This window comes from Notolepis coatsorum (genome assembly GCF_963971535.1).
Source record: "Notolepis coatsorum genome assembly, chromosome: 2".
Taxonomy (NCBI): Eukaryota; Metazoa; Chordata; class Actinopteri; order Aulopiformes; family Paralepididae; genus Notolepis; species Notolepis coatsorum.
Window position 1 is genome coordinate 133,644,981 of NC_140166.1, and position 14,582 is coordinate 133,659,562.

Genomic DNA, 14,582 nt, shown 5'->3' on the forward strand with positions numbered 1-14,582 from the left:
GCACTGTGAACTGCAACCTCTGTATGAAAAGTGCTATACAAATAAAGTTATTATAATTATCATTATTAAGTGTATGCACCCGCCGCGGTGCTGCATTTTTCACTATCAGTATATTAAATTAGCCATTGTTTTTGATCCTGGCCCGCCAAGCAAAGGCTTGGGGAAAATCTGGCCTGTGGCCAGACCTAATTGCCGACCCCTATTATGTGTACGTATGCACGCTATATAGGCGATCTGAAAAATCTATTCTGATTTCCTCAAAGCCATCGCCCACACACACACATAGGGTGAACGCTGAGATCTCAGCAAATACAACTCTGATTATCCCAAGACTTGTAAAATAGATTCCTTACCTCAGATCAGATGTTCTCCAAAAAGATCATTCAAATTCCTGATCGCCATTCCAAAAATCGATCGCTTTTATTGATCCAACGCTACATACTGTAAACACATATTCCATGCTGTTCTGATGGTCCACAATGAATCCGATCGGCTCGGGTTACATGCCTGAGAAGTAAAATGTGGATTCCGGATTTCTCTTTTCTCATCCATTTTCATTGAGTCCATTCCAAAAGGGTGCATTACCATCTGGGAGACGATAGGGGCGGTTTTTTCACATCTGAGCTCCTGATGGGGCTGGTTTACCAACGGGTGACTCGTTGATGAAATATGAATTCCGATTGCTAATAAAAAAATAACACGCCAATTGTCGTGGTGGGCATTCAGGGGGCGGGCTGATAACACATGTTATCACGTGGTGGGCACTCAAAGTGTTAAAGGGTTACAATTCGAAAATGTTTTTTTCTTTTTTTTACAATAATTTGTGATGCCCATCACAAACACTGGCATTTAAAGGGTACAAATTCAAAAGTTCCTGCACCAGAATGCAGGAAATTAAGTCTTTGTAACAATAATTCCTGGTGGGGGACCCCCACTTAGAAAGATAGCCTGACTGGGGCTATATTTCACACTATATTTCCCAGCCTGAATTATTTCCCCAGTCCGGCCCTGCTTATGTGAGTTGTCAATGGACAACATGCTGTGTGTGTGTGTGTGTGTGTGTGAGAGAGAGAGAATGAAGGAAAATTGCTTGCTGTGTGTGCGAGAGAGAATTAAGTACATTTGCTGAAATACAGTTGTTCTTAATTTTCTGAGAATGTTAGTTATTATGTTCTCAATGCCCCTTGCATTGTATGAATTGTGTGGAAGAGTTGGCTAGTTCTAGTGCTATCCCTTTGTACATTGTGGCTGTGTGACAAAAGTTAAGAATAAATAATGGTATTAGGAATACATTTGCCTCCTGCGTGAACTGTGCATAGCTGAATAGACTGTATTTTAACGTCGGTCATATGGTGGTACTTGGAGCTAGCTACGTTCTCAGGTGGTACTTGGTGTAAAAAGTTTGAGAACCACTGCACTACACCATGACATCTCACTTTTATTATTAAACAAAAATACAATAAAATTCAATATAATAATAATAAAATCAAAGATATAAAACGAGATCAACAGGCTTTGCCGAGTGCTCCATTCAGTACCCTTTCAGTTGAGATGCCTCATTAGGACGATTACTTAAGCCACAACTTTTATGCAATAATTATATTATATGCTTTAGTGCCGTTGAAGACGCTATAAGACTTTAGATTTTTTGTTTTTTTTCCTGCCTAGTGATTATTTATTTATTATACAATTAATTCAGAGGTTTTGTATAGGTTGATACTAGGGCTGTACCGAATGCTTCGAAGCTTCGATCATTTCTAAATCAACATTCGAAATAAAATATATATATTTTGAATTTTCTTTATTTTATTAATCTTTTTTGTATATGTCTATTCAATCCGTTTAAACCAATGGGGTTTTTCTTCACAGTTGCAGATAAAGTTTAGGATACACTAATATTATAATATTATACTATAAGACGTCACCATCACTTTCGTACCAACCGTGCCCTTATTGGATTATTTATATTTGACGAAAAACTGAGTTATATTCATTAAAGAAAGTTGATTTAATAATAAAAAAAGACTCATTTAATCAGATTAATCATTTTATTCAAATTGAGGATTAGTTTAAAAAAACGACATTCGGTACAGCCCTAGTTGATACTATAAGCGCAATTCACCCTTCTCAAACCCCGCCCTCTTTTCTTTTCAATCACAACTGCCGCTTTCAAAGTTGGTCCGAGGAAAGAGACGGTCACGATTGGAGGATCAAAAAAGGAGGGCGGGGTTTGAGAGGTCAATTATAGCACCGTCTCCTTAAAGTCACAAAACTGGGCTGAAGTGTCGACGGCGAGAAGCGCATGTTCTACTTAAAAAGTGGCGTCTGCATCTCTGTAGCCCGGCGTGGTGTGCAGTGCGCAGTGTCTATACATGAGGCCCTCTGTGTCACTCATCAGCTCTCCTTGTCTTTCACCAGAAGGACCGTGTGCTGCCCCCCGCTGGAGGCCATCAGTACTGCGCGGTTCTCCAGCTGCTTGCCGGTCATCTTCACAGGGCTAAATTCGTCGTCCTCCTCCCCCGTGCCAAGCTGCAGGTTGGTGCCCATCCCCCAGGCATACACAGACCCTACGAGGGGACAGAGGACAGGGTTAAGAGGAATCTGCACACTTTGTCATTTGACACGTATGCCTACTGTATACTTTTCTTACTCAGTATATATTTAGATTCTAGTGCTTATTGTAACCATATTTATCGTAATGTATAATATAGCTGATAGGGCATACAGACCCTCTGATCACACTGCCTACTTGCTATAATTTTATTGTCTGTATTAATGTCTTCTACTATTACCATGCCCATAGCCGCACCCCCCCCCCCCCATGCTGCTATGATGACTGAATTAAGGGGATCAATAAAGGAAGGAATCTCTCATCTCATTTTACATTGTCATTTAGCTGATGCTTTTATCCAAAGCAACTTACAAGTTCTGTACAACAAGTCAGCAGGAAGGAAGGGTACAACTCTGGCAGCCAAGTAAGATTGTTCATTTTATTCTAATTAGTGTATATACCTGACCACATCATGCACAGTTGTACAGCCCTGGCCTATTCCTATTTTATATTGTGCTTCTATGTTCATTTAGTTCATATTCCATTCAATTTGATTCCACCTTTTTATTCTACCATAATTGTTTGTCCGTTAATGTCACACCAAAAACATAAAATTCCTTGTATGTGAAAAATACTTGGCAATAAAAGATCTTCGGATTCCGATATGGTATTGGTAATACATCCTTTCACATAAACTACTTAATTACAAAAAAAATAAAAGAGCAAGCAAAGTATCCGATATCTAGCAAATATCTGATCAGAAAACAGACCCCCAACATTAACACGTTCAGTGCCAGCAGGGGGCGCACAATTTAGTGCTTGAATGTTCACTTCAATGTTAGCGTTAATAACGCCTAATCTATGTTTTAAATTATGGCTATGTGTCTAATCTGCCCGTCGCTTATCAATGACTCGTTTTCCAGTCAACATTGTCGAAGCGGATTGTTTTTTTATCGGTTCATTTTCGTTTTATAGCATTTTGAAAAGCCCTCGTTTAAGGAAAATAAAAAGATTCCATGATAAACGCCCTGTACTGGAATATTCTAGAATACACAAAAACTGTCATTTTTCGGCCCATTTATGAATCGTTTTCAAATAAACGCTAGAATATCGATAGTATGCGTGTACATATGCACGCTGGGGCCGTGAGCTGAAAATCGATTACCTCATTTCCTCAACATCACACACACACACGTTGATATCTCAGCGAATACAACTCCGATTATCCCAAGACTGGTAAAATAGATTCCTTACCTCAGATCAGATGTTCTCCAAAAAGATCATTCCAATTCCTGATCGCCATTCCAAAAATCGATCACTACTGTCTACTATCGACTACTGTGAATATATATTCCAGGCTGATTCCCGTCCCGCGGTCACTTCCATGTTGAGCAGACGGCTTGCCAGCTCGCGTGTTGCTTTTTAAGAGCGGAGCAGTGCAAGAATGTGACAGTGACCATGTGACCGCGGCAGCGCGAGAGAGCGGCAGTGCGGAAATAGGCTGTCTATTGCCATTCTCTAAGACAAACGCTAACCTTAACCAGCTCCTTAACAGCGCCTAAACTTAACCGTTCTAACCTTAACCAACTCCGAAACAATGCCTAACCTTAACCTTAACCATGCCTAACCTTAACCTTAACCATAGAAAGAATATTGCCATTCTCTAAGACAAACTCTAACCTTAACCAGCTCCTTAACAGCGCCTAAACTTAACCGTTCTAACCTTAACCAACTCCGAAACAATGCCTAACCTTAACCATAGAAAGAATATTGCCATTCTCTAAGACAAACTCTAACCTTAACCAGCTCCTTAACAGCGCCTAAACTTAACCGTTCTAACCTTAACCAACTCCGAAACAATGCCTAACCTTAACCTTAACCATGCCTAACCTTAACCGGCGAAAGAATACACGTTAAAAAAAAAGAAATTATGGGATTCGAACTAGTCACCAACGGACCGCAGGACCGCTGCGCTGCCAGGTGAGCTGAGCTTCGAATGAAAATCATGGCGGATTAGGGCTACATAATGCCGCAAGCTCTGCCGCTCCGCTCCGCGGTTGCCGCGCCTGCCACGGGGCGTGTCGCAGCCAATCAGGGAAAACGCGGAAGCAACGGCAGCACTGCTCCGCTGTTAATAAGCAATAGGCTGCCAGCTCAGGGAGCCAGCTGGCCCCGCCTCTACATATCACTGATCCCAGGTCAGTCTAAGCCAGTGGTTCCCAAAGTCGGGGTCGCGACCCAAAGGTGGGCCGCGAGCAGCCACGGGTGGGCCGCGAGATGATTTAAAAAAAAAAAAAAAAGAAAAAAAAAAAAAAATTATTTACATTTTTTTTTGTCAGGCCACTGAACTTAGAACCAGGCCAGGACAGTGTTTCTAGTTGTATTCTAAAATGTGACTATATGGTTTTATATTAACTTAATAAATAAACAAAAACGAAAAATCTACTTATTTCAACAAACATTTCAAACTAAATAACAGATTATGCACATAAAACGCTGAAAACAACCGAAGCAACAATAGTATTTTAATGAGGCTATTATTATTATCATTATTATTTTGCAACAAGTTAGCGCTCTCATAAATAGCACATATAAATGAATAAGTAACTTGAACTAACTTAATAGGATTGAAGTGATATTTGGCTTAAAAAATCGTCTCCTGGCAAAAAAAAAAAAAAAAAAAAAAAGCCTGACGATGTGCATTGGGCCGCGGCTCTCTGACGCCTTATTTTCTGGGCCCTGGCCTGAAAAGTTTGGGAACCCCTGGTCTAAGCGACTGACGTGCAGTTTTCAGGGATAGACAATAGGGGGCGCTTTTTTCCATTCTGAGCTGCTGATGGGGCTGGTGTACCAACGGGAGACTCGGTTGATGAAATATGAATTCAGATCGGTAATAAAATAAAACGATAGCGGCTACGTGGCATAGTGGGCAAGGCGCTCGCCACGAATGACGGAGACGCTGGGCTTGCCTGTTCGAGCCCAGCGCTCCACATTGCTTTCAGTTTAGCTGGTCGTTCATACTAATACACATGGCCGTATTAGGGGGTGGGAAACTGATGGGTGGGGATCGGGCGTTGTGGACAGCGACTCCTACAGGTCGGTTGGTGCACCTGCGCAGTAGAATCAGGAAGTGTCGGGGGCAGCGTGAGCCTCCCACGCGTTACTCCTCGCCACTGAGAGATCGAGCTGCGCAGGTGAAAAGATGCGACTGCTGTTACCTCAAGTACCGGAGGGGACTTGTGCTATGTATGACTTAGTCCACATTGCAGCCGGCTTGTGGGAGGCAAGAAACAGCGTTCGTGACAGGGGAGGGTTGAATTGAATGATACGAAATTGGGATGGGAGAAAATATAGAAAATAGGAGAAAAAGTGGATAAAAAAAAAAAAAAAAAATACAAAAAAAAAAAAACCGATAATTAGCGTTGTGGGCATTCAGGGGGGGGGCTGATAAAACATCATATCACGTCGTGGGCACTGAAAGTGTTAAACGACACAATCCTATGACACTAGGGGTGTAACAATGCATCAATCCTAAGGTGACGATTCAACTGCATCGATTTGAAAATGTTAGAATCGTTATGTTATTAGGTCGAGTCCATTCATGCTGAGTGAATCAGTTCCCAGAGTCACATTTGTGTATTCAACATTTTTGGGGGAATTAACTGATCGAAAATGCATCGCATCGTGGTCAAATTAAGATATTTTATGATGCATTGTATCGTTGCCTGAAGAATCGTAATCGAAGTGGGGTCAAATATTTACACCCCTATATGACACGTGCCCTCCGGTCCTCTTCCACTGCTTCCCTCACTGTCCCGTCATCCAAACAAAACAGTTTTGGCGACCGGGCATTTTCACGAGCTGCACCCCAACTTTGGAACGCCCTCCCTCAGACTGTCAGAGACTATCCCCCTTTAAATCCCAACTCAAAACCTACCTGTTCTCCCAAGCATACAACCTTCCCTACCCATAGCTACCCTCCCCCAACCTACCACATCCCCTCCCTTCTCTCCCTCTCCTGCCCCCCCCCCCCCCCCCCCCCCCCCTCCCCTCGGTTTCCTTACTTCCCCGATTGTTCCCCTACTGGACTTTGTATTTGTTACCCGTGGTTTTATGTCTTGCGTAGTCATACTGTTGCTTCTTCCCTGTGGTTCTTTGTTTCCCTGTTCATTTGTTCTGCTTATTGTCAGCGTCTTTGGGTTCTTGAAAAGCGCTATATAATAAAAATTTGGGATGTCGGATATTATCTACCAATTATCGGTATCGGTTTTCAAAAAAATATATATATATATATATTTTTTCTTTTTACATTTATTTAACCTTTTTTTACCCAGGCAAGCAAGTAAGAACAAATTCTTATTTTATTTATTGTCAAAAGTATGCATAATGTTGTGTTAATTCCACGACAAGAGATATGTAATGTTAATTACCTGAAATTATTCCGTTTTTTTGGGGGGGAAACCCCACATATATTGGTATCTGTTGATATCGGTATCGGAAATTAAGAGTTGGACAATATCGGTATATCGGATATCGGTAAAAAATCCAATATCGAACATCCCTAATTAAAATGTATTATTATCCTCACCTTCTCTGGTGACGGCGAAGCTGACAGACGTCCCGCAGGTGATCCCGTTAGCCGGCCCCATCCCGGCCACCGGCGTGGGCTCGCTCTTCTCCTCCCCCTTCTGGCCCAGGCCCAGGCGGCCGTACTCCGCTCGGCCCAGGCTGTACACCTGTCCTGGAGGACGACGGAGAGCAGAGGCGCCCGGGTTAGTACCGAGGGGGGACGCCTTGGTCGGGTCCCGAGTCAAACCAAGACTGGTCATAGTCAAGTCTGATGAACGAGTCTGACGATGAACGAGTCTGATGATGAACGAGTCTGATGATGAACGAGTCTGATGATCAAGTCTGACGATGAACGAGTCTGATGATGAACGAGTCTGATGATGAACGAGTCTGATGATGAACGAGTCTGATGATCAAGTCTGACGATGAACGAGTCTGATGATGAACGAGTCTGATGATCAAGTCTGATGATGAACGAGTCTGATGATCAAGTCTGATGATGAACGAGTCTGATGATCAAGTCTGATGATGAACGAGTCTGATGATCAAGTCTGATGATGAACAAGTCTGATGATGATCGAGTCTGATGATGAACGAGTCGGACGATGAACGAGTCTGATGATGAACGAGTCTGATAATCGAGTCTGATGATGATCAAGTCTGATGATGAACGAGCCTGATGATGAACGAGTCTGATGATCAAGTCTGATGATGAACGAGTCTGATGATGAACGAGTCTGATGATGAATGAGTCTGATGATGAACGAGTCTGATGATGAACGAGTCTGATGATGAACGAGTCTGATGATGAACGAGTCTGATGATGAACGAGTCTGATGATGAACGAGTCTGATGATGATCGAGTCTGATGATGAACGAGTCTGATGATGAACGAGTCTGATGATCAAGTCTGATGATGAACGAGTCTGATGATGAACGAGTCTGATGATCAAGTCTGATGTTGAACGAGTCTGACGATCGAGTCTGATGATGAACGAGTCTGATGATCAAGTCTGATGATGAACGAGTCTGATGATGAACGAGTCTGATGATCGAGTCTGATGATGAACGAGTCTGACGATGAACGAGTCTGACGATGAACGAGTCTGATGATGATCGAGTCTGATGATGATCGAGTCTGATGATGAACGAGTCTGATGATGAACGAGTCTGATGATGAACGAGTCTGATGATGAACGAGTCTGATGATGAACGAGTCTGATGATCAAGTCTGATGATGAACGAGTCTGATGATCAAGTCTGATGATCAAGTCTGATGATGAACGAGTCTGATGATGAACGAGTCTGATGATGAACGAGTCTGATGATGAACGAGTCTGACGATGAACGAGTCTGATATATTTTCACAATGTATTTTGTGTGGAGGGGACTGGGACTGGGAGAGCCATGTTATTGACCGAGACGCGCTATAGCAGGCTGTCTGAATGTAGAGCTATTAATTTAACACGTAGACCACTTAACAAAAGAAAATACCACTTACAGCACATTTGAAAGCAAAACAAAATGTGACAAATTCTGACAAAATCTTTGTTTGGTTATTTCTATGTAAATTGTATTTCCATTGCTGCTGTTCTCTTGACGCAGCCACCAGGTTAAAAAACACTCCAGACCAGTGGTCCTCAGACTCACCCTCCGCATCCAGACAGAGTGTGTGATGCTGTCCTCCGGAAAATCCAACCCATGAGGTGGTAGAATTCTTGAAGCAGGTCAACTTCACGGGGACGAAACACGTGTCGATGCTCTTAGTGCCTGTAAGAAGTGAAACAGGGGTCGTTAGAACGCTCCGTGACCCCTCTCTCTCTCTCTCTCTCTCATGAACACAGATAATCTGACGGCAGCCTAACAACACTTAATGTAGCATCTGTGATGTCGACAAAAGAGCGACCTATCTAGGCAAAACAGTGAACCACTCTAGGCAAAAGAGCGACCTCTTGGTATTGTGCTTCGTTTGTGTTTTTTTTGAGAGTGTTGGATTTCAGTGGGTATATAGGGGGATAGGGGGGGGGGGGGTTGCTACTGCTGGCCACACCTCAGGCTCTGCCAGAAGAGGTCTGGAGAATTAGCAGGGGTTAAAATAATGAATATTCTTCATTTGAATAATTCCAGTATTTATAATAAAATCCCAAATTGAAAAAAATTTAAAATAAAGATTGCTGATAAATTGCTGTAAGCTCATCGTCACTGTAAATGAGGGTAACTTCAGTGTCTTAGGAGATGAAATAAAGGTTTGGTGGCACGGTGGCGTAGTGGTCAGCACTGTTGCCTGGTCCTGGGTTCAAACCCCAGCAGGAGGCCTTTCAGTGTGGAGTTTGCATGCATCTCCCCGTGTGAGTTTCCTCCGGGTACTCCGGTTTCCTCCCACACCATACATGATAGGTATATACTAGGGATGTCAGATATTATCGGCCTACCGATATTGGCATTAAAATGTAATATCGGAAATGATCGGTATCGGTTTTCAAAAATTCTCCCCCCCCCCACATTTATTTAACCTTTATTTACCCAGGCAAGCAAGTAAGAACAAATTCTTATTTTATTTATTGTGACAAGTATGCATAATGTTGTGTTTTTGGTATATATCGGTTGATATCGGTATCGGAAATTAAGAGTTGCCCTTGACCAAGGTATCGGCATTAACTAGAGTTTGTCCCCAGGCGCCACACCGTGTGGCTGGCTACCCACTGCAAAAGTCCCCAAGGTGATTAATAAAAGGTTCAACTAACTTCAATTAAATCCTTGTCAGACAGACCCATTTTTACAAGAAAAGCAAACCCACACATACAAGGGAATAAATTAATACCACAAAATTAAACCCCCTAAAAAATAAAAGTATGTGACCAGTTTGACACAGACATGCGTGTGTGTCGTACTCACCGAGCTGGTGGTAGTTGGAGAGGCCAAACCCATAAACGTAGCCTTCTTTTGTCACCGCGAACGTCAGGTAGGCCCCGCAGAAGGCGTCTGTGAACTGGACCTTTCCTCTGACTTTAACAGCCTGGGGAACCAGCAACCGTGCTGCAACGACAGAGACACGGTATCGTGACACGTCAGAGAGACACAGGTATTGTGACACATCAAGAGACAGTCAGGTATCATGACATGTCAGAGACACACAGGCAGGTATCGTGACACGTCAGAGACCGGTACCGTGACACATCAAGAGACAGTCAGGTATCGTGACACGTGAGACACACAGTCAGGTATCGTGACACGTCAGAGACCGGTATCGTGACACATCAAGAGACAGTCAGGTATCGTGACACGAGAGAGACAGTCAGGTATCGTGACACGAGAGAGACAGTCAGGTATCGTCACACGAGAGAGACAGTCAGGTATCGTGACACGTGAGACACAGTCAGGTATCGGGACACATCAAGAGACAGTCAGGTATAGTGACTAGGGATGGGTATCGTTAGGATTTTATCGATACTACTACTCTTATCGATACTGCTTAACGGTTCAGTACTTTATCGATACTCATTATCGGTTCTTTTAGATTATTATTATTTTTAAAAAAAATACACATTTATTATTTGAACGGCTTAAGGCTATTTGATGTTTGTTTGTTGTGTTGCATATTTGAAATAAACTTCAATCAAATCAAACCCCCCCTCTTAACAAAAACCTGTGTTTAACCTAGCCATCTATAAAACATCATGCTAGGGGGGCTCCAGTAGCCCACCGCATATCTCGGCGCTATTTCTGCGTCGGGGAAAACCGTGCTGCGTCACGGATCTGGTTGACTCCGAGTTCGATTCCCGGACCCGCCGTCATTTGCCGAATGTCTTCCCCTGCTCTATATCCCGTTTCACCCTGTATCTGTCGGTCATGCTTGACCAGAAAAGCGATAAACGCTAAAAAAAAAAATATATATATACGGTATATAAAGTAAAAAAAAAAAAAAAACATCATGCTAAAACTGCGAAACAAATGTTACGGTAACAAAAAATACATAGCAAACATGACTCAGTTATGTAATAGTGCTGCTGCTTTTTATTTTGTTAAAATCGTTTAGTCGTTAACGTTACTCCGTTTCCATGAAGTGTTTAATTAAGTCCATGGAGTTTCCAGTGTTGCTGCCACCATTGTGTCGCATATGGATGGTACACTCTGTTAGCTCCGAAGCTACTCCGCTGCTAGACTACCGATAGCAGAACCGATAATGTCGGAGCTTATCAATACTGTTTTTTTCGAATTTAGTACTGGTTCCCGTTTAGAACCGGGTTTCAGGGGGCATCCCTAATCTTGACACGTGAGAGACAGTCGGGTATCGTGACACGACAGAGACACACAGTCGGGTATCGTGATTCGTGAGTGGTGACACGTGAGAGACAGTCGGGTATCGTGACATACACTCCGACTATGCTTGCTTGTCCTGGTATGACAGTGCCCCCAGCAACATGAAAATTAGACTTCAAACTGCCCAGAACAAGCTAGTTAGGATAGTCCTGCAGCTCCCCACTCGTACACGTTTAGACCAGCCGCACTTCAACAGCCTAGGGTGGCTCCAGCGTTTCCGTTAGCCGGTAATCACCGGTATTTGACCGGCAAAATCTGTTGAAGTCCGACATATTTAATCTCTCCGGTCTTAATGTCCGGTGAAAATAATTCCCTGAGTCTAAGCACAATTTGATTATTTGAATTGTATTAAAATAGGCTAAAATTAAATAGCCTATGCGATGAACGAAACGATCATTACATTTGTTTCCTCGTTGCTTCTAATAATGACAACGACGTTGTCAGCGAGAGCTTAGTGCTGGGTGTGCAAACTTTTGTGAAGCTGCAGAGCCATAGCAACAGCAGCACAATGCAGTATTCCAGCAGTACTCCAATTCAGCCATTTTCAGCCAATGTTGGGTGGGGGGCGCTGCTGTGCGGTTCCCAGAAAAGAGCCAATAACAGCTGAATCAGCTGCTCTGCAGCGCCATACTCTTTGCAAATAAGTCGTTGCGAGGTGGAGAGAGTCGTCACGCAAACCACGATAATGTTGCCATCTCTCTGCTTTCTCAGTTCTTCGCTTGATATAATTAATACAAATGTCCAATATAACGGAATTCGTTAGCTCATAAAAATGTGATAACAGACTGCTGTTTAGTGTCGGACCGACTGCCCACATACGCGGTCTATTTTATTTCAAGTCAGCAGCAGCACGGAGTATCGAGGGACTTATTTTATTTGGAATATATTAATGACTGTATACGCAAAAGTAGCCTAGTTTTAAGTAATACTATTATAAATCTACATGCCTTGAGGATGACATTCTTTATATAGCCTGCCTATCAATTGTTTTAAAGCTCAATAAACTATGACCGGAATTAATCTCATTTGTCCGGTAGATTTAAATCTTGCAGGTCACGGAGACCGGCAACAATTTTTTCTAACGGAAACCCTGGGTGGCTCTCTTGTTGTATAGGACCTGCAGGGTTGGTAGTGCAATACCCGTGGTACGCTCGGCTGAGAGCACCACTCTCTGTAGGGCCTTCTTGTCCTGTGCCGTGCTGTTGCCATACCAGGCAGTGATGTTTCCAGTCAAGATGCTCTCTACACCTCTATAATTGATCCATTATTCTGGAGGATAGTACTCTGTACAGGTTTCATGGCCAGTTTGAGAGGATCACGGAATAAAAAATATATAAAATCGCTGTATCCTATAGGTACTAGGGCTGCAACTAACGATTATTTTGGTAGTCGACTAATCTGTCAAGTCTTTTTTCGATTAGGCAACTAATCTAACGATTATTTCTGTCACACCCTCCATCTCTGCTTCCTGTGGGCGCGGCTCCTTTTCCGGGCTCTTAGCAGACTTCTTAGCTTAACATAGACCGACAGTAAGTTTGGGGGAACTAATGGGATAACTGGGGTTGCAACAAAAGTGCAACTAGGGCTAAAAACACAATGAAATAAAATAATAATAATAATAAATAATATATCCTTCTTAGCAGACTTCTTAGCTTAACATCCCGGGGAACTAATGCGATAACTGGGGATGTTGTTTGCTCCTGACATGAGTCTCAAAGTCTGGGGTGATGGTAGACAAAGCAACTCTGAGGTCATGCTCAATGTCCAATCTGTTCCTCTGCTTTGTCTTCAGCTGGACCAGAGCTGAGAAGCCACTTTCACAAAGATAGGTAGTGCAAAAAAAAAAAAAAAAAAGTATATTAAAAAAAAAAAAAAAAAAAAATCATGTATACGACGCATTGACGCAAAAATTCGGCGTCGACGAGTTTTTACGATCTACGTCGTCGATTATGTCGACTAATCGTTGCAGCCCTAATCTGTACATAGCCTACTCTTATTAGTTACGCTGCTGGACAGTATGACTTACTACCAGTGTTTTTATACCTGTATCACTGTGCATATTATACAACCAATCTGATTAGCACTACACCCAGTTTAATCACCTTTACATTGTATATTACTGTTGCACTTTACGGTTACATCTGCACTCTGGTTAGATGCCAAACTTCTTTTCGTTGTACTGTACTTGTGCTGTTGTGACAACAATACATTTAATCTAATCTAAACAGTGGATGTTGCACCTGCTCTGTCAAACAACCCCACAGAATAACACCTCCCCACCCAGCAGCCTGACCATGCGTGTGCGTGTGATCTTCTCACACAGCCTGTATGATCTACTATAGGCCTATGTAGAATACGTGTGCTTTTCTGAAAATGAAACACAGCTTTATAGAGCAGAAAAGGTCTCAGCGTGATGCTTATATACGCATAGGTTTGAATTATAAACGTGGACTGAACTGCTCTTCACACATTATGTAAAGCCTATATAGCCTACTAGTTGTTCCACATAATGCACTGGATTTATTTTTAGAAGTTGAATCTCGACCTCCTTGTTAGCAGCAGTGGGGGGGGGGGGGGGGGGGGGGGTTGCCGCTGTGATGTGAGATTTCCCATAAACTCCTCATGAGACAACACCGGTATTACCGGTGACACCGGACATTTGACAATTACGCTCAATATCTGTAGAGCGCTTACATTGATCTTTAACGTTATGCGGCTACATTGATCCACTGTGTCCGTCCGTCTACGTCTGTATTGGTAGTGTATACTGCACCTTGTGTATACCGTTTACTCCTACTCATAGTATGTATATATATATATTTTTTTTTATACTTTATTGTGTCAATAAACTCATAGTATATATTAGGGGTGTAAAGGTACACGTATCCGTACCGAAGTTTCAGTACTGGACCTTAGGTTCAGTACGGCTGTGTACCGAACGAATACAACGGTATGTTAACCACCGGGGGCAGTTTTCACAATGAATCTAATATAAAAAAGATTTAACAAGTCGATTATTAATTTCAATATAGAATATTCGTTCACAGCCCTACAAGTACAATTAGTTACTGCACACTACATCACCCCTGGGTGGAACATGGAAAGCCAAACTTTACCCCACTGTACCAAAAACCCGTACCGA

At 42.6% G+C, this 14,582-nt stretch overlaps 1 protein-coding gene across 1 annotated transcript in view; it reads right to left on the minus strand.

The window, feature by feature from the left end:
* Positions 1 to 1,644: 1,644 nt before the first annotated feature.
* Positions 1,645 to 14,582, minus strand: part of rcc1 (regulator of chromosome condensation 1) — a 59,278-nt gene continuing 46,340 nt past the window's right edge. The window contains exons 7-10 of the mRNA XM_084308786.1: positions 10,016 to 10,156; positions 8,771 to 8,890; positions 7,140 to 7,292; positions 1,645 to 2,567 (exon numbers count right to left, since the gene is read on the minus strand). Coding sequence (XP_084164912.1) covers positions 2,395 to 2,567; positions 7,140 to 7,292; positions 8,771 to 8,890; positions 10,016 to 10,156 — 587 coding nt within the window. The 3' untranslated portion in view covers positions 1,645 to 2,394. The remainder of the gene's footprint in view (positions 2,568 to 7,139; positions 7,293 to 8,770; positions 8,891 to 10,015; positions 10,157 to 14,582) is intronic.